This window comes from Pseudophryne corroboree, chromosome 4 (assembly GCF_028390025.1).
Source record: "Pseudophryne corroboree isolate aPseCor3 chromosome 4, aPseCor3.hap2, whole genome shotgun sequence".
Lineage (NCBI taxonomy): Eukaryota > Metazoa > Chordata > Amphibia > Anura > Myobatrachidae > Pseudophryne > Pseudophryne corroboree.
The window spans coordinates 101873144-101899138 of NC_086447.1; the positions used below are offsets into that span (position 1 = coordinate 101873144).

Below are 25995 nucleotides of genomic sequence, written 5' to 3' on the forward strand. Positions count from 1 at the left end.
AAACCTTTTACCTTTTTTACCCATGACCCTATCTACACTCTTATTGGTTAAAAATAAAATGGGCAAAAATCGCCATGACGCATTCTAAAAATAGAAAAGTGGCAAATGCTTTGCTGCGTCACATTTGTGCAGATTAGTAAATGATCTTTTGAGTTGGATATTTTTAGTTAGCATAATATTTATTATATAGCAGCACACAATACACAATAATGTGATTTTAGTGCGGCATTTTCTATACATAAGTGAGTGAGGATCCCAGGTAACAAGAGTAGCTGCCCGTTTTGCAGCGTGAACTCAGCCATGCAATGAAAATGTTATCTGTACTTTCGCCCTCTAGTGGCGCACGTCTGCTTAGATATGTATATGAATTTCACTGTTTGTAAATACCAACAATATACAGAAAATCAATTATTTCCTTAAACATAAATGTAATTATTTTTGATTCCCAGAACAGACGAGCGGGTCCCACTTACATATGGCATATTATCTCCAAAGGGCTGGGAACAAAATGTTCTACTAAAGGAATTGTTATAAGTTCCTAAGTAGTACGGTAATGACATGTAGATTCCAGTGAGGTCAGATTGGTGTTTAAATTAGGAATAAATTAGTGTCTTGCGTACATTTTCCTGTCGCATTGCATCATTACAAGACATTATGATTGGTCCCTTCAAAAATTAAATAGTAGGGGTTTTTTTTCCCCTTCAATCCCATGTACAAGTGGTAATGACAACACAGATGTTTTCCTGTAAGGTTTTTGTTTTTCTTTATTTTTTTCCAGGTTTTAAGGTCTATTTTGCTGTTTCCGACTATTGAAAGAATGGCTCAGTCCCCTCAAGGCAAAGTAATGACTCCTCTGCTGTGCAGTCTGCGGTACATTGTATATATGCCCTGCTATCTACTCTCCTTCCTGCCCGAAGTCATGAAGACGTCTCTGGTGAAATTTGCACTGCGTGGAATCAAATCTGTGGATGAGGCTTGCGTGACGGCCTCGCTGAACCTCTTCAGAATGGAGTGCGCAGGTGAGAGATGTATTTACCCCTCACCCCAGCACACAATGGAGGGCAGCCAGGTTGAATCAATATCCATGAGAGAATAACATATGCTTTCTGTCCATTGTCTAGATGCCAGTAATACTCCAAAGCCCTAAGGGGAAGATGCATCAAGCCTTGGAGACAGGTAAAGTGGAGAACTTGCCCAAAGCAACTAATCAGCTCCTAACTGTCATCTATCTAGCACAGCCTTTGAATTGACAGAAGCTGATTGGTTTTGGCAGCTTCTCCACTTTATCTCTCTCTCCGAAGCTTGTTTCCTGTCCTCCTAAGTGCGTAATTGCTGCCAGTGGTTCCTGGTAAATTAGTAGGTGGTATTTTCCTTAATGTCATCTATGAGATATGACTTATTTCATAGTAAACTCATGACTACTATATTTAATTGTTTTAATATTATCATTTGTTTATATGAGGGGTGTTCAATAAGTTTCCAGATGCATGAAAATAATTATATTTACAAACAAAGGGGTTAATTCAGACCTGATCGCTTGATGTCCTGCGTTCAGATAGTCGCCGCCCAAGGGGAGTGTATATTCGCCGTGCAATTGTGCGATCGCATGTGTACTCCCAGCTGCTAAAAATCCTGTCAGCGGACAGCTGCAAATCCGTTCGCACCTCACTCACCATTGAATGATTTTCCACTGTGTGCAGTGTGTGCGCAGCCCAGTACTTACTCCTACAGTGCGATGAGAACAGGCTGATCGGGGCCGGAGCTGACGTCACACACCCTCCATGAAAACAATTGGGAACGCCTGCGTTTTCCCTGACACTCCCAGAAAACGGTCAGTTACCACCCACAAAATGCCTCTTCCTGTCAGTCAGCATGCGAATGGCTGTGCGATTGCATTTTTCTCACCAGCCTGTCGCTGACAGGCGATGCCTATTTGCTGACGCGAGTGCGCATTGCGGTGCATACGAATGCGCAGTCTGTTGCTGATCGCCCGCTGTGCGACAACGCACAGCTGCGATCAGGTCTGAATCACCCCCAAAGTGAACATTACATTTTCTCTTACGTCCTAGAGGATGCTGGGGACTCCGTAAGGACCATGGGGTATAGACGGGCTCCGCAGGAGACATGGGCACTATAAAGAACTTTTAGTATGGGTGTGCACTGGCTCCTCCCTCTATGCCCCTCCTCCAGACCTCAGTTAGAGAACTGTGCCCAGAGGAGATAGGTTGCATTACAGGGAGCTCTCCAGAGTTTCTCTGTTTAAAGAATTTGTTTTTTTATTTTCAGGGAGCACTGCTGGCAACCTACTTAAATGATAGGCTCTGCTTCTTAGGCTACTGGACACCATTAGCTCCAGAGGGAGTCGGAACGCATGTCTCACCCTGCCGTTCGTCCCGGAGCCACGCCGCCGTCCTCCTCGCAGAGCCGGAAGATAGAAGCCGGGTGCTCCCACACACTACACACACAGAACGGGCACTGATGGGTGCAGAGCGCGGGGGGGGGGGGGGGCGCCCTGTGCAGCAATAAACCTCTGTCTGGCAAAAAAAAAAAAAGGGTACATTAGGCTGCGGAGGCAGTAAATTAATAGATCCCCCGCCATTTTTTGTATATTGAAGCGGGACCGAAGCCCGCCACTCGAGGGGGCGGAGCTTGATCCTTCAGCACTAACCAGCGCCATTTTCTCCACAGAACGCTGCAGAGAAGCTGGCTCCCCGGACTCTCCCCGGCTGAACTCGGTGACAGAGGGCTGAAAAGAGGGGGGGGGGCATGTTTAAGGCGCAGTGAGTGTATAACATTGAGTATATATAAAAAGCGCTATCTGGTTTGTTCCAGGGTAAGTTTGGCGCTGGGTGTGTGCTGGCATACTCTCTCTCTGTCTCCCCAAAGGATCTTGGTGGGGAATTATCCCCTTGTAGATATATCCCTGTGTATCCCCTTGTAGATATATCCCTGGGGGTGTCGGTACGTGCGTGTCGACATGTCTGAAGCGGAAGGCTTGTCTAAGGAGGAGGTGGAGCAGATGTGTGATGTGTTTCCGTCGGCAACGCCGACTCAGGATTGGATGGACATGTGGCATATGTTAAATGCGAGTGTGGCCTCATTACATAAAAGACTGGACAAAGCAGAGTCCAGGGAGAAAACATGGAGTCAATCCACGGATTGGACTGGGTCACAGGGCCCTTCTGGGTCTCAAAAACGTCCCCTATCCCAAATGGTGGACATTGGTACCGACACGGATTCTGACTCCAGTGTCGACTACGATGATGCAAAATTACACCCAAGGGTGGCAAAAAGTATTCACTGTATGATTATTGCAATAAAAGATGTTTTGCATATCACTGATGACCCCTCTGTCCCTGATACGAGGGTGCGCATGTATAAGGATAGAAACCTGAGGTAACCTTCCCCCCATCTCATGAGCTTAATGAGTTATTTGAAAAAGCTTGGGAAACTCCAGCTAAAAAACAGCAGATACCCAAAAGGATTCTTGTGGCGTATCCTTTCCCTGCACAGGACAGGGTACATTGGGAATCCTCTCCTAGGGTGGACAAGGCTTTAACGCGCCTGTCCAAGAAGGTGGCGCTGCCATCTCCGGACACGGCAGCCCTCAAGGATCCTGCTGATCGCAGACAGGAGACTACTTTAAAGTCTATTTATGCGCATACTGGTGCTTTGCTCAGACCGGCAATAGCATCGGCTTGGGTCTGCAGCGCAGTTGCAGCATGGACAGATACCTTGTCAACTGAGCTTGATACCCTAGACAGGGATACCATTTTATTAACCTTAGCCCACATTAAAGACGCAGTCTTATATATGAAGGACGCACAAAGGGACCTTGGGCTGCTGGGTTCCAGAACCAATGCCATGGCTATTTCTGCGAGACGAGCTCTATGGACCCGCCAATAAACGGGTGATGCAGACTCGAAGAAGCATATGGAGGTTTTACCTTACAAGGGTGAAGTGTTGTTTGGGGAGGGGCTCGCGGACCTGGTTTCAACAGCTACCGCGGGTAAATCTACCTTTTTACCTTTTGTTCCGCCACAGCAAAAGAAAACTCCACAGTGTCAGATGCAGTCCTTTCAGTCACATAAGTCCAGAAGAGGTCGGGGTTCCTCCTTCCTTGCCAGAGGTAAGGGTAGAGGGAAAAGAACACCAGCTTCGGCTAGTTCCCAGGAGCAGAAGTCCTCCCTGGCTTCTACAAAATCCACCGCATGACGCTGGGGCTCCCCTAAGGGAGTCCGCACCAGTGGGAGCACGCCTTCGACTTTTCAGCCAGATCTGGGGTCTTTCAGACGTGGATCCTTGGGCGATGGAAATTGTTTCCCAAGGCTACAAGCTGGAGTTCGAAGAGGTGCCCCCTCGCCGCTTTTTCAAGTCGGCCTTACCAGCTTCACCCCCAGAGAGGGAAGTAGTGTTAGCTGCAATTCAAAAGCTGTATCACCAGCAAGTGATTGTCAAGGTTCCCCTGGTCCAACAGGGTAAAGGGTATTATTCAACCCTGTTTGTGGTCCCGAAGCCGGAAGGTTCGGTCAGACCCATTTTAAATCTAAAATCCCTAAACCTGTACTTGAAAAAGTTCAAATTCAAGATGGAATCGCTCCAAGCTGTAATATCCAGCCTGGAAGGGGGGGATTTTATGGTGTCACTAGACATAAAGGATGCTTACCTTCATGTCCCCATATATCCCTCTCATCAGGAGTACCTGAGATTTGCTGTACAGGACTGTCATTACCAGTTTCAGACATTGCCGTTTAGGCTTTCCACAGCTCTGAGGATTTTCACCAAGGGATGGCGGAAATTATGGTGCTCCTCCGCAAACAAGGAGTCACAATTATCCCATACTTGGACGATCTACTGATAAAAGCGAGATCGAGAGACCAATTGCTGAAGAGCGTGTCGCTCTCCCTGAGGGTGCTCCAACAGCACGGTTGGATTCTCAATCTGCCAAAGTCACAATTGGTTCCAACGACTCGACTATCATTCCTAGGCATGATTCTGGACACAGAACAAAAGAAAGGTTTTTCTCCCATCGGAAAAAGCCCCGGACCTCCAGAACATGGTCAGAGACCTGCTAAAACCAAAAAGAGTGTCAGTTCATCAATGCACTCGAGTTCTGGGAAAAATGGTGGCAGCCTACGAGGCCATCCCCTTCGGCAGGTTTCATGCGAGGACTTTTCAGTGGGACCTTCTGGACAAGTGGTCCGGGTCCCATCTACAAATACATCAGAAAATAACGCTGTCCCCCAGGGCCAGGGTGTCTCTCCTATGGTGGCTGCAGAGTGCTCACCTTCTAGCGGGTCGCAGGTTCGGCATTCAGGACTGGGTTCTGGTGACCACGGACACGAGCCTCCGAGGATGGGGAGCAGTCACACAAGGAAGAAATTTTCAGGGACTATGGTCAAGCCAGGAGGCTTGTCTACACATCAACATACTGGAATTGAGGGCCATATACAACGGCCTACGACAAGCGGAGAATCTTCTTCGCGACCTACCGGTTCTGATCCAATCAGACAACGTCACAGCCGTGGCTCACGTAAACCGCCAAGGCGGGACAAGGAGAAGAGTGGCGATGGCGGAAGCCACCAGGATTCTTCGCTGGGCGGAAAATCACGTAAGCGCTCTGTCAGCTGTCTTCATTCCGGGAGTGGACAACTGGGAAGCAGACTTCCTCAGCAGACACGATCTCCATCCAGGAGAGTGAGGACTTCATCAAGAAGTTTTTGCAGAGATAACAAGTCTCTGGGGAATTCCTCAAATAGACATGATGGCGTCACGCCTCAACAAGAAGCTTCGGAGGTATTGTGCCAGGTCCCGGGACCCTCAGGCAGTAGCAGTGGACGCCCTGGTGACACCATGGGTGTTTCAGTCGGTCTATGTGTTTCCTCCTCTTCCTCTCATCACAAAAATTTGAGGATCATAAGACGAAAAAGAGTACAGACAATACTCATTGTTCCAGATTGGCCTCGAAGGGCCTGGTACTCAGATCTTCAGGAAATGCTCACAGAATATCCGTGGCCTCTTCCTCTCATGGAGGACCTGTTGCAGCAGGGGCCCTGCATGTTCCAAGACTTACCGCGGTTACGTTTGTCGGCATGGCGGTTGAACACCGAATCCTAGCTGGGAAGGGTATTCCGGAGGAAGTCATCCCTACTCTGATAAAGGCTAGAAAGGAGGTGACGGCGAAGCATTATCACCGTATCTGGAGGAAGTATGTATTTTGGTGTGAAGCCAAGAATGCTCCTACGGAAGATTTCCATCTGGGCCGGTTTCTCCACTTTCTACAGACAGGAGTGGATATGGGCCTGAAGTTAGGCTCCATTAAGGTACAGATTTCGGCCCTATCTATATTCTTTCAGAGGGAATTGGCTTCTCTCCCAGAAATTTCTCACGTGGAAGGTGGTCATGTTATTGGCCTTGGCATCGGCAAGGCGGGTGTCCGAATTGGCGGCCTTGTCCCACAAGAGCCCCTATTTGATTTTCCATATGAATAGAGCTGAGTTAAGGGCTCGTCCTCAATTTTTACCTAAGGTGGTTTCTTCATTTCATATGAACCAACCTATTGTGGTGCTTGTGGCTACGGGGGACTGGGAGGACTCCAAGTCCCTGGATGTGGTCAGGGCTTTAAAGATTTATGTAGCCAGGATGGCTAGGGTTAGGAAAACAGAGGCTCTGTTTGTCCTGTATGCAGCCAACAAGGTTGGCGCTCCTGCTTCTAAGCAGACTATTGCTCGCTGGATCTGTAACACGATTCAGCAGGTTCATTCTACGGCAGGATTGCCGTTACCTAATTCAGTAAAGGCCCATTCCACGAGGAAGGTGGGCTCTTCTTGGGCGGCTGCCCGAGGCGACTCGGCATTACAGCTTTGCCGAGCAGCTACTTGGTCGGGTTCAAACACTTTTGCAAAATTCTATAAGTTTGATACCCTGGCTGATGAGGACCTCGCGTTTGCTCAATCGGTGCTGCAGAGTCATCCGCACTCTCCCGCCCGGTTTGGAGCTTTGGTATAAACCCCATGGTCCTTACGGAGTCCCCAGCATCCTCTAGGACGTAAGAGAAAATAAGATTTTAAACCTACCGGTAAATCTTTTTCTCCTAGTCCGTAGAGGATGCTGGGCGCCCGTCCCAGTGCGGACTGGATCTGCAAGACTTGTATATAGTTATTGCTTACATAAGGGTTATGTTACAGTTGGAATCGGTCTTTGACTGATACTGTTTTTGTTCATACTGTTAACTGGTTGCGTATATTCCAGGTTATACGGTGTGGTTGGTGTGGGCTGGTATGAATCTTGCCCTTAGATTAACAAAATCCTTTCCTCATATTGTCCATCTCCTCTGGGCACAGTTCTCTAACTGAGGTCTGGAGGAGGGGCATAGAGGGAGGAGCCAGTGCACACCCATACTAAAAGTTCTTTATAGTGCCCATGTCTCCTGCGGAGCCCGTCTATACCCCATGGTCCTTACGGAGTCCCCAGCATCCTGTACGGACTAGGAGAAAAAGATTTACCGGTAGGTTTAAAATCTTATTTTTTCAAAGTATTCGCCAGAGGAGTCTGCAAAGTTACATGCGCTCAAACCACTTGGTGAGCAGCTGGACCAGTCGGAAGCAGTTATGTCTTCTGTATGCTGTATGAAGGTCACCACTGCAGCTTCCAGGGACTCAAAATGAATCCCACACATCTTACGCTTGATTTGTAGGAACATGAAGAAGTCGCAGTGGGCTAGGTCTGGACTGTACAGCGGATGACCAAGCTCCTGTATGTGTTCATGGGCCAGAAAACCCAGCACTTTCTTGGACTTGTGGGCAGGTGTGTTGTCATGATGGAAAATGGCACCACGAGCACAAGTTCTTGGACGGAGCCTGGAAATGGCTTCCAGCACTTGAGGGAGACATTGGTTGGCATAACAGTCCTCAGTGGCAGTGCACTGCTGCACCAATGGTACGGTAGCTGCATGACCAGTATTGGCCACAAAAACAGCCACCAATTGCTTGGCCACGCTGCACTCACGTCAGAACTTCTTTGGCAGCGCACCTGCTTCTGGGGTCCACTGGGATGACTGTTGTTTGGTCTTGAGGTCCAAACTGTAGATCCAGGATTCATCGCCACTGATGATCTCTCAGAGAGAGTTTGAGTGACTGCCATCAAACCTGGCTGCATGTTGTAGCACCAAGTCACCCAAGCTTCCTTCTGTTCTCGAGCCAGCTGTTGGGGCACCCAGCATGCAGAAACCTTGCTCAGGCCAAGCTTTTCCTGAAGGAAGGGAACATGCTGACTTCTTCAGTGTGCAGAGCTGCTTTTATATGGTTCTGTGCCGTGACGTTTCAGAGGAACTTTAGTCAGAGGTTAAAGTTCACAACCAGTCAGATTGTGTCTACTCTTCCTATGCACTGCATATCTAGATATTTATTGCACACCCCTCGTATAATGCCACCAATTTACACAGCACTGTATAGAGAATATTACTCATTCCCATCGTAGCTTACAGTATGAACATACACACTCCATACAGCTAGAGCCCTGGTTTGGAATTGAGATCATGACCACAGTGCTGTTATGGAGCAATGTTAACCACTGTACCACTGTGTTACCTATGACCGTAGTGAACAATAATTTTCATCAAGCAGTGTCTACTTAGCAACTATAAATGAAAGGCTGTCTCCGCACGATGGCTGCACTGTTCATAGATTACAGCTAGTCATCGCAGTGCAGCACTCTACCATTGTTTATGATCATCCGGCCACTTAGTGGCGCTGTTCCATTTGATTGGAGAAGTCTTTTTTTTTTTAACTATGCAAAGTTAATAAATGCAAATATATATCATTTTTGTTCTTTGTGCCCATATTTTAGTGAATATTAATAGGAGTAATAAGCACAGTAAGGGTTAATCATGAGTATGCAATAACTCACCCCCCTCACTACATTACTATGTGCATATTTATTTTCTTGCGGATACACAGGCTCAAAACCAGTTTCCAGTTTTTGGAGCTGCCCCATTGAGTCTGTCTGGAAATATTCATGGTGTAAACAGTAACATCAGTTTATAATCTTTCTGATGGCCACTCGGGTGTTTTAAGAGAGGAGGGGGCCCATGTGCAGCCTCCAACCGGTCCCCCTCCCTTCTCTTTTACCAGCAGCCGGGAAGCATAGTCAGTGTCACTCTGAGTGACGGCGTTGGGCGCTAGTAGACTCTAGAGCGGTACTCGAGTCTACTGCGTGTGCCGAACCGGACACTGGACTCCGGAAAATTGAGTACTAAAGAAATGGGTGCAGCATGTGGGGCGTGGCCCCCCCCTGGACCCAAGGGGCCGGTGTGCACCCCACATACTGTACCCATTATAAATAAGCCACTGTGGCCACTTTAGGGCTCTCCCTAATTTATGAAATTATTATCAAATCATTGAAAGAGATCATGTATAAGCTTATAAAACACAATAAAAAAAGCACTGTAAATAGTGATACCCTCCAAGTAGACTGAAGTCCAAACAGTTAATATTGTACGATGGTATGACTGAACCTGGACAAGTTGCAATCAGGTAGACAATCTTAATTGTTGGTAAGCGGTACTCCTCAGACCAGTAACAGTGCTGTGCTGAATGGTATAAGGGATTTCAACATTACCACTTATAGATGACTGTCAGTTATTGCTGCCAGATAACACCTGATGCAATATACCAACATACAGTTCTTTATGGTATGCGGACTTGATGTAATTATTCCGGCCTGTGCGATGCTCAACCTCCCCCATTGACGGCCATAATTCACAGGACAAGAAGCCGGTTGTTTTTTTTACCTCAACCAGGTGACCGGCAGAGAGCGCGGCCGTTATAGCAATACAGCGGGCAGGCAGGTGAATTCAGTGGCAGGCTGACTTTTAAGTGATGTCCCAGGCGGATCATTAAAGGCACCCTAACATGTTTCTTGACCCATCAGCCGTTTCTTCAGAGGGATTTTGCTAATTCAGCTTGTCAATGTATTTTCTAAAACATAGTTTAGCCTCGTTTTCAGTTGATCATGAGAGTCAGAAGACATTCTGTGACCGATTCCAAGTCACAACCGCTTTAGGGTCTTCTGCCATAGTTACGTCTTTGCCTATTTGCTAATGCTACTGTAGTATCAGCCCTTCCCCTTATGTACAACCGTGCGTCTGACTGTGTGAGGCCTGAGACGCCCACTTTGTGCATCTGTAGACACTGTAATACCTCTTGGTGCGTCTTTACACCATCAAAACTTGCACAAGCCTATGGAATCCAATCCCAAAATGAATCCCAGAATTTTAGCCTGGTAATCCAGAAATCCCAGGATTTGTAGATAATTCCGAGACTGTAATCCTTACACCAGCCCCAAACCAGTACAGATTCTCCATCTAAGTATGACCTGAAATGCGAGCAATAAAGTGTCTGTGCACCATTGCCCGCAACACTCCCTTAACCCCTTCGGTGGTATGCACGGAAATCTAACAGCTTTCCGTGCATACTACCTGCTGATTCCCCGGGGACAGCCGTGCAGCGTGCACAACGCTCGGGAATCAGCATACTCCATTATGGAGTTTAGCACGCCACCCGGACTCCTATTGGCTGGGGGGCGGACTTAGCCGTAAAATGGCTTATGCTCACTCCCCCCAGGTTGTGTTTTTAAATTAAAAACTCACCACTGAAGGGGTTAATCGGTCATTTGCAATACGATCTATATTGCAACCACATCTAAATATACACTGCACAAGCATTTTTCAACGTTCACAAATGGGATGTAAGGTTCTGACACCACACGCCCATTTTCCCGGTAAACCCATGCATTTTGTTTTTAAATTCAGATAAAATGCACCTGTTTAACTTGAGTTTCGTCGCGCCACTAAAGAGGATTTTGGTTTATGCCGTGGCTATTCTTCCACTTCAAGAGCAACTCGCATTATGTCTACAATACGGATAGAGTATACTTTAGATTTAGCTAACCCTGAGAACATTATTTGTACACGTCTAATAAATGTGTGCAGCATTATAAATGTTTTATACTCGTTAATGAATACCAGATTTACAAGTCTACAGAAAACAGATCTGCACTAGCACGGCCAGAAAATGTTTGGACGTTTTTATTCAAAGTCATTTCACACTAATACCTTAAGCGAGGCTTAATTTTTCTTAATTTTTATGTAAATGTTCATTAACATGTATTTACATACATCATTGTGCACAGCTCGGATTTCTCTGAATATGGTAATAACATAGTCGCCAGCATTTGAATCTAGTTTCCAGCAACACTTTGGTGCTGATCCAATGCTTGTGTCACACATGAAGCGGCTCCGCCGACCTCAGAGCACTGCAATCCCCATCATGTAAGGCCAGGTAACTTAATGTTATCATCTATTGTGTACTATTTTTAACACTCATCTTTAATGGCTGCCAGTCTGTAAAGCTTAGAAAATAATCGTAGATTGGAAGAGTTGCGTCTAACGGGCATGTACAGGATTCACTTGTACCCGATACATTTTCAGGTGAATAAAATGGGCGCTGGCATGATTTTTTGCCGACAGTTTGATCAGGCAATTCAATTGCAGCTTGTTTTTATGGCCTGAAAAAAATCCAGTTTTTGGACAAACACACACAATATCTAGTATAAGTTCCCGAATCCATAAGTTTTTGTGATCGCGGGCGCAAAAAGACAGCACTTATCAGGGATTTCTGCTACGGGATACACTGGGCTCCACACAGTGGCGTAACTAGAAATTTTTCTCCCCCAAGCCAAAAAATTCTTCGGCGCCCCCCCCCATCCCCCATAATTGGCACTATCAAAGGGACAAACATGTGGTGCAAAGGGGGGGGGGGGGGGGGGGGGGGCGTGGCTTTGTTTACATGGGTGTGGCTTTGCATAAAGGGGCGTGGCATTGCAGGAAAAGACTACCTTATACCCCAGTTTTGCAACCTGCACGCCCAGACGTTAGCCACCACAGGAAAGAAAAATAATCCTGATTCATGCCCCTTACATTATTTGTAATTTTTCCTCCTTATAGTAATGCCCAGTATACATTATGCCACATACTGCAATGGCTCTTAGACATTATGCCACACACAATAATGCACACACCGTAATGCCCCCGACACATTATGCCACACACCGTAATGCCTGTGACACATTATGACAGGAATCACAATGCCCGTTATACATTATGCTACACACTGCAATGCCCTTGATGCATTATAGCACATACAATGTCTGTGACACATTATGACACACACCGCAATGACCCTGAGACATTATACCACATACCACAATGCCCGTGATATAGTATACAACACACCGTAATGCCTGACACATTATGACACACACCGCAATGTCCGTGATACATTATGCCACACACTGCAATGACCCTGAGACATTATACCACATACCACAATGCCCGTGATATAGTATACAACACACCGTAATGCCTGACACATTATGACACACACCGCAATGTCCGTGATACATTATGCCACACACTGCAATGACCCTGAGACATTATACCACATATCACAATGCCCGTGATATAGTATACCATACACCGTAATGCCTGTGACACATACCGCAATGCCCGTTATACCCTATGCCACACACCGTAATGCCCGTTATACGTTATGCCACACTGCAATGCCCCTGAGACATTATACCACATACAACAATGTCCGTGATATAGTATGCCACACACCGTAATGCCTGTGACACATTATGTCCTACAGTAAGGCTTCTAATTACTTTTAAATTACCTGCTCGTTGCCAGGGGTTTCATGCTCTTGGTTCCATGCACGGTGCCAGGGGTTTTCATGCTCAGGGTGTCATGCTCGTTGCCAGGGGTTTCATGCACTGGGTGTCATGCTCGTTGCCAGGGGTTTCATGCACTGGGTGTCATGCTCGTTGCCAGAGGTTTCATGCACTGGGTGTCATGCTCGTTGCCAGGGGTTTCATGCACTGGGTGTCATGCTCGTTCCCAGGGGTTTAATGCACTGGGTGTACCCCCCCCCCCCCTCCCCCAGTGCCACATATGCCCACTGTGCCAGATATTCCCCCACAGTGCCAGGTACTCACGTGCCCCCAATGCAAATATACCCCCCCAGTGCCACATATGCCCCCTCAGTGCCACATTATATGCCCCCCTCCCCCTGTGCCGCATATGCTCCCCCAGTGCCCCCCCCCCCCCTTCGCGCTCCCCCGCTGTTTTGTGTTGGACACGGAGGGCACAGCGCGCGCCTCTCCTGTGTCCCTCCTGGGTCTCCGGCGGGTCTGTTAAAGGATGTTCCGGTTCGTGAGCCAATCAGAGCTCACGAACGGCACTTCCTTTATTAGGAAGCCTATTGATAGCTTTATTTGGTAGAAAAGACTGAAGATTCTTCTGACAGACTACAAGGGCTGCAGCAGGCAAAGTCTCATAGACTTTTCTGACTGCAGCTCCGTCACCCCCAGCGGCGCTGTATACTCCCACGCCCTGGTTGCCGGGTCACTTCAGCGGAGGCTACGGTTCCTTCTAAACATCAGTGACGCACACGCCGCCATCCTTCCGGACCGTGGGGCCGCAGGTACGGGGGAGGTAAGGGGTCTCATGGACACGTGGGGTCTTCCAGAGGTCTCTTTGGCCGCACTTTACCGCGACCCAGAGCGGCCATAGGAGGCGGGCCGCGCGCGCTGGCGTGGACAATTATTGGGCAGCCGCTCCACTAGCCACCAGGGACAAGTACAGGGCACAGGTCTGTTTTTTTTTTTAATGTACATAACCCCGCTTTTCACTGCCCGCAACGCCCGGTGGGGATGCCAGCAGGGGGAGCAGGTCTGACCTGTGGCCCCTCCCCCCAGCCCCAGGGCGCCATTTCTGCAAATGTTCCCGTCCTGGAGCTGCATTTCTCTCCTTCCCTCCCAGCCAGCAGCCATCACAGACAGAGCTGAGCTGTTCCTGGGAATGCTGGGGCAAATCCTCCTCTGTAGAACCGCCTGATTGCCAGTGCTGTGCTTCATACAGGTCACTTAAGTATTCTACCTGTCACTGGGACAGTATTAGTTAAGAAAGAGTGCATACATTCAGGGTTGTGTGCAGGGCTTAAAGTGGTCCTGGAGAGGTGGGGGAACTCACCTCCCCCACGACTGCTCCCGGATAGCGCGCGTGCGCCGCAAAAAGGGTGTGGCCTCACAAGGAAGGGGCGTGGCCACACAAAATTTTATAACTGTGCAACGTGTTGGTCTCCAGCAGGTGCATAAGTTATTACCAGACGCCCGGAGGCGAAAAAGTTTATATTGCCCCCCCTCGGCACAGTCCAGGTATACACTCACAGCCACATATACACGCACTCACATATATACAAATACACACCCAACCAGATATACACACAGCATATACACACACACATTATACAACTTATACACACATAGCCACATATATACACACACATAGCCACATACACATCTATACAAATACACACATACGTACACACACGAACACACATGCTTTACCACAAGCATCCTATGTGCCCCCCATTGCCCTACTTCCCCACATGTCCCCTGTGTGCCCCCAGAGTCCACAGGACATTCCCCATCACCCTGCTGCTTCCCCTCATGCCCACTGTATGCCCCTAGCATCTGGGTAGAAAAAGATAATTATCTGTACAAGCAACATGGGAAACAGGGGGCCCGTACTGTAACTGACTGTACTAGGCTGTGTACACAGACTGCAAGTGAAGAGACATATGTAACTTTTTCTGCGCACCAAGGTCCCTGCTATCACAGGCTGAGGTGGGAACTATCAGATACAGCAATAATAGGCAGTGTGGTCTCCTCCATAAGGTGAGCCATAAATCTGTTCATGCTGCTGACATTCCTAACTCAGTGACTGCTGGCCTCGAGTCGCATATTATACACACTGCCGTCCAGCCTTACCCTGTGCAGCTACCAACAACCGCACACTTGCCTTGCTCTCCTCCAGCTGACCTGTGAGGAAATGTCAATCAGAGTCTGCCTGGTGCGCTGTCTGTCACTGCTTGCACCTTCCTCTGGTGAACACAGCGAGGCCCCGCACATACTATCAGTGCACGGATAAGGTGGGTGGACTGAGGCAGGCACCAGCCTCTTTTCCCTCCTTGCGGCCCTCCCCTCCTTTCTTTCTTTCTGCCAGCGCAGCCAGACAGTGAGCCTGCCCGCACTGGTTGTCATTCCGTGGACGCCGCAGCCGAGCCCCAGAGCACAACAGCGGCACTGCGCACCCCCTTCTTGTCAGGGAAGAGGTGTAATAACACACCAGAGCTTGTGCACATAAAAGCTTCCTCCTAACGCTGCCACGATCGGAGCCGAGCTCCATTAGCGGCAGCCATCCCGGCGGAGGATGAGTGTAAGCCACTTAAGGGACAACGGACCAGCCTACCAGGGATCCCACCGATTGTGCGCCATTCACGGCTCCCGGACTGGCAGCTAATGAGAAGCTGCCACTTGGCAGCTTCTCATTGGCTGGCGGTCCGCGAGCCGTGATTGGCTCACGCCAGATTTTAAAAAAGCCGCCCCTTCTTTTAATTGGTGCTGCAGCCGGTCCGCCAGCCGGGATTGGCTGGCGGGCGCTGTCACCTTTACAATGCAGAAGGGACCTGATGATGTGGGCGGGCGGAGGCGGAACTGGTTCCGCCTGCAATTAGAGGTGACGGAACGCAGTTCCGCCCCGTTCCGGCCCACTTTAACCACTGGTTGTGTGGTACAAACGCCCTGTGATATACATCCAGTTTCTACTGTGCTTTGTTATATCTATTGTTGACACATATAGCCATACTGAGTATTACTTTGTATTGCTAGTCCAGTGCAGTTTTATGGTGCATAATTTCTGCATGGTACGTTTGTGACTATATATGTGTGTGTGCATGTGGCTGAGGCGGAACTGCCTTCCAACGCAGCATGCTCGACAATGTCTCTCGTATATTACCACGGCTTCTCTGTACCTTAAGGAGGCGGCCTCCGATGCCGGGGTGCTACTGCGTCCGTCTTGGCCAGACGTATCCTTTGGTTGAAATCCTGGTCGTTGGATATGGATTCCAAGAAAACCCTGGAGGTGCTTCCTATCAAGGGAGACATTCTCTTTGGAGAATACCTCAATAAGATTGTAGCTAATCTGGCTACTGCTAAAAAAGCTTGCCTACCTAGTACGGCTCCTTTCGCACAGAAGGCTAAAAGTACTTTCTCTCGGCCCTTTCGTTCTCCAGGAAAAGCAAAAGGTCAGGCGTACCCAAAGCAAGCACGTGCTTCCGGACCTGCCAAGCCTAGACCGAAGCGTGCATTGGCCGCCCGTCAGCCAGCTTCCAAAACGGACAAGCCTGCCGCATGACGGAGCGGGCCTCCCTCTGGGGGAACCCAGGGTAGGGGTCGACTTCTAGGTTTTGCCCAGGACTTCAGATATCTGGGTGAGGGAAGTCATCGCTCGAGGTTACGCCACACCCTTCAAGAATCGTCCCCCTCATCGATTTTGCCTGACAGATGTGCCTCTGGATCCAGCAAAAGCAAACACTTTGCACTTGGTGGTACATTCCCTCCTGACCACAGGAGTGGTAGTACAGGTGCCTCTGGCTCAGAGAAGCAAGGGGTACTGTTCACCGCTGTTTCTAGTCCCGAAACCGAACAGGTCCTTGCGGCCCATTCTCAATCTGAAGTCCTTGAACAAGCATGTGCGGGTCTCCAAGTTTCGTATGGAAACGCTGCGCTCTATTGTTCTGGCCTTGGAGCCTGTGGACTATATGGTCTCCCTGGACATACAGGATGCCTACCTACATATTCCTATTGTGGTATCTCATCGGCAGTATCTGAGGTTTGCTGTGGGCAACCTTCATTACCAATTTCGGGCATTACCCTTTAGTTTGACAACGGCTCCCCAAGTTTTCACCAAAGTTATGGCGGTCATGACGGCTACACTCCACCGTCAAGGGGTCAGGACGATTTGTTGATCCTGGCAAATTCCCCAGAACTTCTCCTGTGTCATCTCGATCTGACGGTCCAGTGCATGAAAGCCCACGGGTGGCTGATCAACTGGAAGAAATCCTCCCTGGTTTCTGCTCGGAGCATGTTACATCTGGGAGCGTTATTGGACACTCACACCCAACGGTTGTTCCTGTCTCAGGAGAAAGTCCTGAAGCTTCAAGACAGGATTCGATGCTTCCTATCTCGTCCACAAGTGTCTATACATTCGGCAATGCAAGTGCTGGGTCTCATGGTGTCGGCTTTCGACATGGTGGAGTATGCTCAATTCCACTCTTGCCCTCTGCAGAAGTTAATTCTGACCAAGTGGGATGGCCTGCCTCACCGGATCAGATCTCACATGATCTCATTGTCTCTGGAGGTCCGCCTGTCACTGAGCTGGTGGCTTCAGGACCAACAATTTAGCAGGGCCCGTCCCTTCTGGATATCCAACTGGGTCCTTCTGACGACAGATGCCAGTCTGAGAGGTTGGGGCGCGGTGTTGGAACAACACTCTTTTCAGGGTCGGTGGACCAAGGAGGAGTCTCTGCTCCCGATTAATATTCTGGAACTGCGGGCATTGTTCAATGCGTTGACAATGGCCCAGCATCTAATACAGAACAGACCTGTTCAAGTACAGTGGGACATCGCCACCACGGTGGCGTACATAAATCATCAAGGCGGCACTCGAAGCCGCATGGCAATGAGGGAAGTATCACGGATTCTTCAGTGGGCGGAGCGCCATCTGCCGGCCATATCCGCAGTGTTCATTCCGGGCGTCCTGAACTGGGAAGCAGACTATCTCAGTCGTCAGGACGTACACATACACACCGGAGAGTGGAGCCTCCATCCGGAGGTGTTTCAGCTTCTCATGGACACGTGGGGTCTTCCAGAGGTGGATCTGACGGCGTCTCGACACAATCACAAGGTTCCGGTCTTCGGAGCAAGGACAAGGGATCCTCAAGCTGTGATCGTGGATGCTCTGGCAATTCCATGGAACTTTCAGCTACCGTATGTGTTCCCTCCAGTGTCACTCCTGCCCAGATTAATACGGAAGTTCAAGCAAGAAGGAGGAAACCTGCTTCTGGTCGCTCCAGCGTGGCCCAGACGGCACTGGTTCTCCGATCTACTGGGTCTCTCGTGGGATCGTCGCCTTCTACTTCCACAACGACCAGACCTCCTCGTTCAGGGCCCTTGTGTTTACCAGGATTTGGCCCGTCTGGCTTTGACGGCATGGCTCTTGAAGCTTCCGTCCCGAGGGCCAAGGATTTTTCTGAGGCGGTCGTTCAAACTATGTTGAAGGCCCGTAAGCCGGCTTCTGCTCGGATCTACCATAGGGTCTGGAATGCTTACTTTACTTGGTGTGCGTCTCACAATCATGACGTTTTCAAGTTTAGTACGGCCAAACTATTGGCCTTTCTACAACAGGGCCTGGACTTAGGCCTGCGTCTGGCCTCCCTCAAGGTTCACATCTCTGCCTTTTCGGTTTGGTTTCAGAAAAAAATTGCTACCCTACCTGATGTTCATACATTCACTCAGGGTGTGTTGCGGATTCAGCCTCCTTATGTGCCACCTGTGGCCTCTTAGGACTTGTCGGTGGTTTTGGAGGCCTTGCAAGAGTCTCCGTTTAGAGCCTCTTGTCTCTGCTGACCTTAAGTGGCTTTCCCTTAAGGTCTTATTCCTGCTGGTGATTGCTTCAGCTAGAAGGGTCTCGGACTTGGGTGCCTTATCCTGTAAGTCTCCCTATTTGATTTTTCACCGGGACCGGGCGGTTCTTAGAACGCGGCCAGGTAATTTACCTAAGGTGGTGTCTTCCTTTTACACCTTAATCAGGAGATTGTGATTCAGGCCTTTAATTATCCTGAGTTGTCTTCCAAAGAGAGGTCTTTGGATGTGGTACGGGCTCTCCGTACCACATCCACATTTGCTCTCCTAGACAAAGGGCTGGACATAGCCCGAAACGCGTTGGACGCCTGGCAAAGTCGTGTATGCAGTGGAGACGGAGGGAAGTGACTTCAAAGAACAGCGCCGCCGCCGCAGCTCCCACGAGCGTGCGGTGAAGCACTACCCTGTCGGAGACATCAAGGGAACCAGCTGGCCGGAGTGATCAAGAACATCTTACAAAGGTTAGTTAGCCAGGGACAGTTAGGGAGCTCTGCACCCAGCAACTACCTTTGCGGCTCCAGCCGCCGGCAGTTACCGGGACCCGCCGCTGCATTATACGAACTGCTATACCACAAAATACCCAAAGGAGCTTAAACATTTCTAACAAATTTTCTTTTTTACAGGTGTTGCAATAAATATTAATCCCACATTTACATCACACTTAAATTATTTTTATTTTATTTCTTCATTAATTTAAATTCATTTTATTTTATTTATATTTTTTTACCGCATACCCTCTTTATATATAAATAATTTACATTACAGAATACACATCATTCAAGCGCTCCCTCGCATCACTCATTATTACTATCTATTTATAGGAGCTGCTGAAACAAACATAACAATAGCGCAGTAATAATCATCATTTTCTTTATTCTCCATATCTATGTGAAGAGAACTGCCTCCATTAGGAAATCTAATTCTCTTTTTGTATTGTTTGGTTTTCACAAACGTGGCTGGCCTGCTTCCAAGCAGACTTTGGCCAGATGGATTAGAATGGTGATTGCACATGCTTATGTACAGGCTGGTCGTCCGGATCCTGCTACCATTAAAGTTAATTCTACTCGGTCGGTTGGACCTTCTTGGGCGGCCCACCGTGGTGCGACCCTTGAACAATTGTGCAAGGCGGCAACGTGGTCCTCAGGGAACACGTTTATAAGGTTCTATGCCTTCGATACCGCTGCTTCCCTGGATGCTTCCTTTGGACACCGGGTTCTCATGCCCGCTACAGTGCGTCCCCTCCCATAAGCAACTGCTTTAGGACATCCCCGATGTTAATCCTTGTGGAGCCCAGTGTACCCCACAGCAGAAAACGAGATTTATGGTAAGAACTTATCGTTGTTAAATCTCTTTCTGCGAGGTACACTGGGCTCCACAAGGCGCCCACCCTGACGCACTTAGCTTTTTGGCTTGGTATTGGCATAGGCGCTGACACCCTCTCCTGTGGTGAGTGTGTGGTGTAATTGGCTACGAGCGATTGTCGTCTCTGGTACCTTTTACTGCATTAGGCTGGTTAACGAAACTGAGCTCCTGTGCACGGAGTCGGGGTTATAGAGGAGGCGGCGCTGTGCATCTTGGGAACAGTCAAAATCTTTGAGCCTGTTGGTGCCTCGGATCAAGATTCTACTCTACACCCCGATGTTAATCCTTGTGGAGCCCAGTGTACCTCGCAGAAAGATATTTAACAACGGTAAGTTCTTACCATAAGTCTCGTTTTTGTTTTGCCTACCTCCAACCATACGAAAACAAACCCCCGATAGTGCTGGCTTTTGTGGACAATTGAATAACCCAGGGGATCAATCACAAGGCTCTAGAACATAAGTTTCAGTTCAATAAGATGGTTGGGGGAGGGGAATTCGGCTGGTTTTGCCTTGAAAAATGATTGTCACTCTGAAAATACGGCCGAAATCACGGACCTCAGAAAACTCGGAAACACTTCCAGCCTCTTGTGTCGCAAGAATTGTGGACGACCTTGCCTGACGCAGATAGGAAAACTCTTTGATGTTCCGGAAATTGCGTATGGTTCTGCGAACAGCCGCATATTGTGATGCATTCGCAATTTCTGCAATGGGCGTTTTTTCTCTATTTTTGGGCGGCAACTATTTGATCGCAGCAACTGCTTATTACCGGAAACTGCAATCCTTGCTGAATGAGGTCCAATGTCTCTCATTTGAGTGAAAATACTGTACATGCCTCATGGTATTAAACAAGATTAGGAAGGGCTTCTCCTCCATGCTTTTGGTTAAAGTATTGCAAGCTTACCAGGATCTCGGGGTTTCCATTTCCATACATAGGTAAACATTTATCAAATGAGATTTGTCCATGTATTTATATCAAGTATCTGTGAGACATATACATTAGCTCTGGTAACAACATAACTGACACCAAAGTGTGATACGGGTAGCAGTTGATTTACCAACGGACATAATACCGACAGCCATTGACCGACAGTCAAAATACAGACACAGTCAAAGTATCGACATTCATTATACCGACATGTTCAAAGTGCCGACATACTCAGAATACCGACATTTGAAATGCCGACATGTCAAAATGCCAACATGCGTTTTTAAGGAATTTTTGCACAAAAACAGACTTGTTCATACTTTACCATCCCAGTGGACCTGGAGGGGGAATATAATAGTGTGCCGAGCGCAGCGAGGGGACGCGGTACACTTAGACGGTGTCCATGTCAACCTAAGTCGACATTGGAAAAAGAAAATTAAAATCATGTCGGTATTTTTGAAATGTCGACATTTCAACTGTCCATATTCTGTCTGTGTCGGCATTTTGACCATGTCGGCATTATGATTGTCGGTATTTTTTTGACCATGTCGGTATTTTGACTGACGGTCAATGGCTGTCGGGATTATGACCGTCGGTATTGTGACCATCTGAAAATCATACTGAACCCTGTGATAGTGGCCCGTCTTTTTTTTTTTTTTTTTCATGTATTAATTTTCAGCAGGGATAAGAGTATGAAAGTGCACATATATACAGGACATTGAACACCCATATTACAAAGTTACAAATAGCCTGTGAAAGCTTCTGTGTAGCTCCAGAGAACACTGCAGAAGAGCCACAAAACAAAAAATAAGCTCCAGATAGTCAGCATTATCCAGAAAATGTCCAAATAAGTCATGGCAATAATTGACGATGTGAAGCCGAAACTGAAGCAGTGTGTCCACAACAGTTCCTGTAAGACAGAGGTTCCCAAACGCAGTCTTCGAGGCACCCCAGCGGTCCAGGTTTTAAATGTATCCATGCTTGGCCACAGATGACTTAATTAGCACCTAAGTCAATTTGATTTAAACATCTGTGCTGAGCCATGGATATACCTAAATCCTGGACTGTTGGGGTGCCTTGAGGACCGTGTTTGGGAACCTCTGCTGCAAGATAAATCTAGTGTGCCGTTGTTTTATGTGTAAACAAATATCAACATTCAATGCAGAACAAAGTACAGCACATAGTAACCCAGTAGGAGAATGGGGAGGGGGAATTGGTATCACGTAGCCCAGACGATCATAGATAAGAACACCAAAATGGTAGGTCAACACATACTTAACTGTTATTTCCACGTGGAGTACTACGAATGTGATTCAAGGTGTGTTCAGCAATTTCCTGTGTAGGTACCAATCAGTATTTTTACTGATTGGTACCTGACCACTCCCTTTTTAATGTCTGGTAAGGTGGATTGTCTAACAAAATAGAGTAATTTGAGTAATAAGTTGGTAACCTCCGTTAAGGTCGGAGAAGAATGGGAGATCCAATGTTTAAGAATTATTTTCTTTGCCACAGTCACTATAACAGTAAGAAGAGGGTGTAAGTAGGGAGCAAGTCCCAACCCGACCCAATTAGCGAAGTTGGCATGTGGTAACGCCAAAGGGTCCAGTGAGAGAGTCATAGCAAATGTGGACTTAATAAATGACAGCAATTTGTACCAAAAGGTACTGACATTTCTACACTCCCAGAAGTTATGTATAAACATTGCAGAAGTATTTATTACATTTTGACATTTACCCGTTTCTTTAGGTACAAAATATTTCCTTTGAGCTTGCGATATATAAGCCCTGTGTGCCACTTTGGCATGGACTTCTTGCAGGGATGGCAAAACAAGAATCTGCAACGTTTTACCATATTATTTAAATATCAAATCACTATTTCTAATTGCTGGAACATCATGTATCCAGGCAGACACTGTGGGGTCTATTCATGAAGCAGTGAAAAGAGAGGAGAAGTGAGCCAGTGGAGAAGTTGCCCATGGCAACCAATCAGTGTTGAGGTAACATTCAAAAAGTGCATTCTATAAAATAATACAGAGCAGCTGATTGGTTGCCATGGGCAACTTCTCCCCTGGCTCACTTCTCCACAGTTTTCACTGCTTCATGAATAGACCCCTGCATTTGTTAACAACACAGTGTTAGATTTTCTAAGATGCTCTAAATATAGATAACGGGTGCTGTGCACCTGACTCTTCAGCAATTTCAATATAGGATCTACATCTGGAACATTAGACATTGCATTAGGTAAAGATATATTGAAATGTCTAATTTGGAGATATGCACAGTAGTGGTGGGTGGTCAATCCGTACCGTTCTTGTAATGCCACGTAAGAACACAAGTGTCCTCCTGGATCGAATACATCTGCAGTGGACCTAATAACTTTCAATTTTAATCTAGCAAAGAATGATAATCCATTCCTGGAGGGAAAAGAGGGTTGCCCCAATAAGGAATGTGACCAGTGACTCCAGAGTTTCTCCCAAGTCTCCCGTTGATAAACCGCCAAGAAAGGTAGGTACTGCAAAACAAAGGGTTTTTAAATAGCGCCATAGGGATGCATGGAGCATGATGGAGGACCCCTGAGGAACGTGGAGTCATCAGAGCACAATCCAATGCATAGGAGGTGAATACATCTCTCACTAGCAACCAGTCCGTTATGTAAGTGAAAAAGACAGCGAGGGAGAAACTCTGGAGATCTGGCCGGGAGCTAATCATCGCTTCCCGGCCCGCAGTGGCTGCATGTGATGTCACGCAGCCGCTGCGGGCCACTCCCCGCACAGTCCGGCCACGCCTGTGTTGGCCAGACCGCGCCCACGAAACGGCGGCCAAGCGCCGCCGCATCGCCCCCTCCTGCCCATCGACTGCCTCTGCCTGTTAATCAGCGCAGTGACGGGCGGCCATGCGCCGGCGCACTGCTTCGCTGGCACATGCGCAGTTCTGACCCGACCGCTACGCTGCGAAATACTGCAGCGTGCGATCGGGCCAGAATGACCCCCTAAGTCATTACAGCAGGGGATTAAGTCTGACTGCCCTGGCTCAATTAATCCTATTAAAGGGATAAATGAGGAGGGCTCCATCTGTACATTTTTGGAACAGGCCAGATAAGGTCTGAAGGTCTGAGTTAGTCAGGGAAGCATCTGCATGGAATATGAGATTTTGGGAAAAACTACTGATTTTATTACTACAATCCTTCCCAGCAGCGATAAAGGGAGAAGCATCCAATTATCAAGTAGTTTAGATATAGGCGCAATTAGAGGGCTGAAGTTAACTTCATATATCCTGGACAATTGGGAGGGGATATGTACACCTGGGTATTTGAGCTTAGTGTGTACAATTTTAATATTTTGCCATGTGGAATTGGAAGCTAAAGAGGTAACATCTCCAGACAGAGGCAAAAGTTCCGACTTCTCAATGTTCACTTTATATCCTGAAAATCGGCTAAAACTAGATAAAATTTGGAAAACAACAGGTAAAGAATGAACAGGATCAAACAAAAACAATATCATGTCATGGGCAAAAGAGGCCAGGCGGAGAGCCACCCTTCCAACCGTGATACCCCAATACAGAGGGGATTGCTGGAGTGCTATTGCTAAGGGTTCCAACCCAATTGCAAACAACAATGGTGATAACTGACTGTATTCCAATACAGGGGTTTTTTTTTACGGTTTTTTATTAAGAATGAAGGGAGCATATAATAGAAATCAAACGTGTTGACATTATATGCAAATACTTTACTGTGACTTTTGCATTAAATATTATCATCAGCAGTAAGGGTTGACAAGATAACTTAAATACTTCAAAATCTTACTTTACAATGGGTTTATCAAATTCAGATGTGTCCAGAATGTGGGATTTGGGGCATCTCTGTTTCATTGTTTATGGGAAGTGTTCAAATTCGAATGTTTGCTCATACACATATATTATTTATTTATTACCAGTTATTTATATAGCGCACACATATTCCGCAGCGCTGTACAGAGAATATTTGCCCATTCACATCAGTACCTGCCCCAGTTGAGCTTACACTCTATTTTTCCTATCACATGTACACGCACACACATTCATGCTAAGGTTAATTTCATTAGGAACCAATAAAACCTAACAGTATATTTTTGGATTGTGGGGGGGAAACCAGAGTACCCGGAGGAATCCCATGCAAGCACGGGGAGAATATACAAACTCCACACAGTTAGGGCCATGGTGACCATCGGACATGTCAAAGTCAGAAAAATGTCTCAATGCACGTTGCCATATTTGCACCGCACACTGGTCCGCGCTGCGCGTGCGTGCGCTCTCCCGTGGATGCGCATACCCGCAATAACGTGCACTCGCAGGCGCGGTATGCGTATTTACGGTAGAGTTTATGTAGTCGTAGCGTGCGACTCATTCGTTACAAATGTTCACAATTAATGTAGTTTATAGATCATGGTCCCTTTGATAGATTCTGAAAGTTTGGTTAAAATACAATGTCCCAGAGCTGAGGAATCCCTCTTTATATCGTACAAAGGGTCTAACAGGAATCATACAGCAGTGTTTGGTACCCATCGGAAGAGTATTTAATTAGCAATATTCCGGTGTTGGTTTGGAGCGTATTAATCGCTCGTGCGAATAGTTATGGACATAAGAAGTTTATGTCCATTTCTATTATTTACACATACTCAGGTATGCGGCGGGAAACCCAGTTTCCCACCCACCTGAGCTGTTGGAAATCGTCACAGCCCACCTGTATGAATCACCCTATGACCTTTTGTTATGATGCAGGGCCGAATTCCTTCGGCCAATGGACAATGGGATTGTAGGACCAGGAGATTGCATTGTGTGTGGGGCATAAATAGGCAGGCCGACCACATCCAGCTCTCACTCTCTCATCAACGGTTATCTGCTGATAGCCGGGAGCTGGATATCGAGGCGCAGGCGATCATACCCTTTGTGCGTAAGTTTCTCTCCGTTATCATTGTCTTTCTGTGAGCCAATTTCTCTCATCTCATCTCTCTCTCTCTCTCTCTCTCTCTCTCTCTCTCTCTCTCTCTCTCTCTCTCTCTGGTCTGTTCTCTCATATCTCCCCTAGACTAGGCTAGTATTGTATTGTATTAGATAGTATTGTGTTGTA

The 25995-nt window shown here is 47.6% G+C and overlaps 1 protein-coding gene across 1 annotated transcript in view; it reads left to right on the forward strand.

Moving 5' to 3' along the window:
- LDAH (lipid droplet associated hydrolase) overlaps positions 1–25995 on the forward strand; it is a 499788-nt gene that overhangs the window by 362511 nt on the left and 111282 nt on the right. Inside the window, exon 5 of the mRNA XM_063915314.1 lies at positions 779–1019. Within this exon, the coding sequence (XP_063771384.1) occupies positions 779–1019 (241 nt within the window). The remainder of the gene's footprint in view (positions 1–778; positions 1020–25995) is intronic.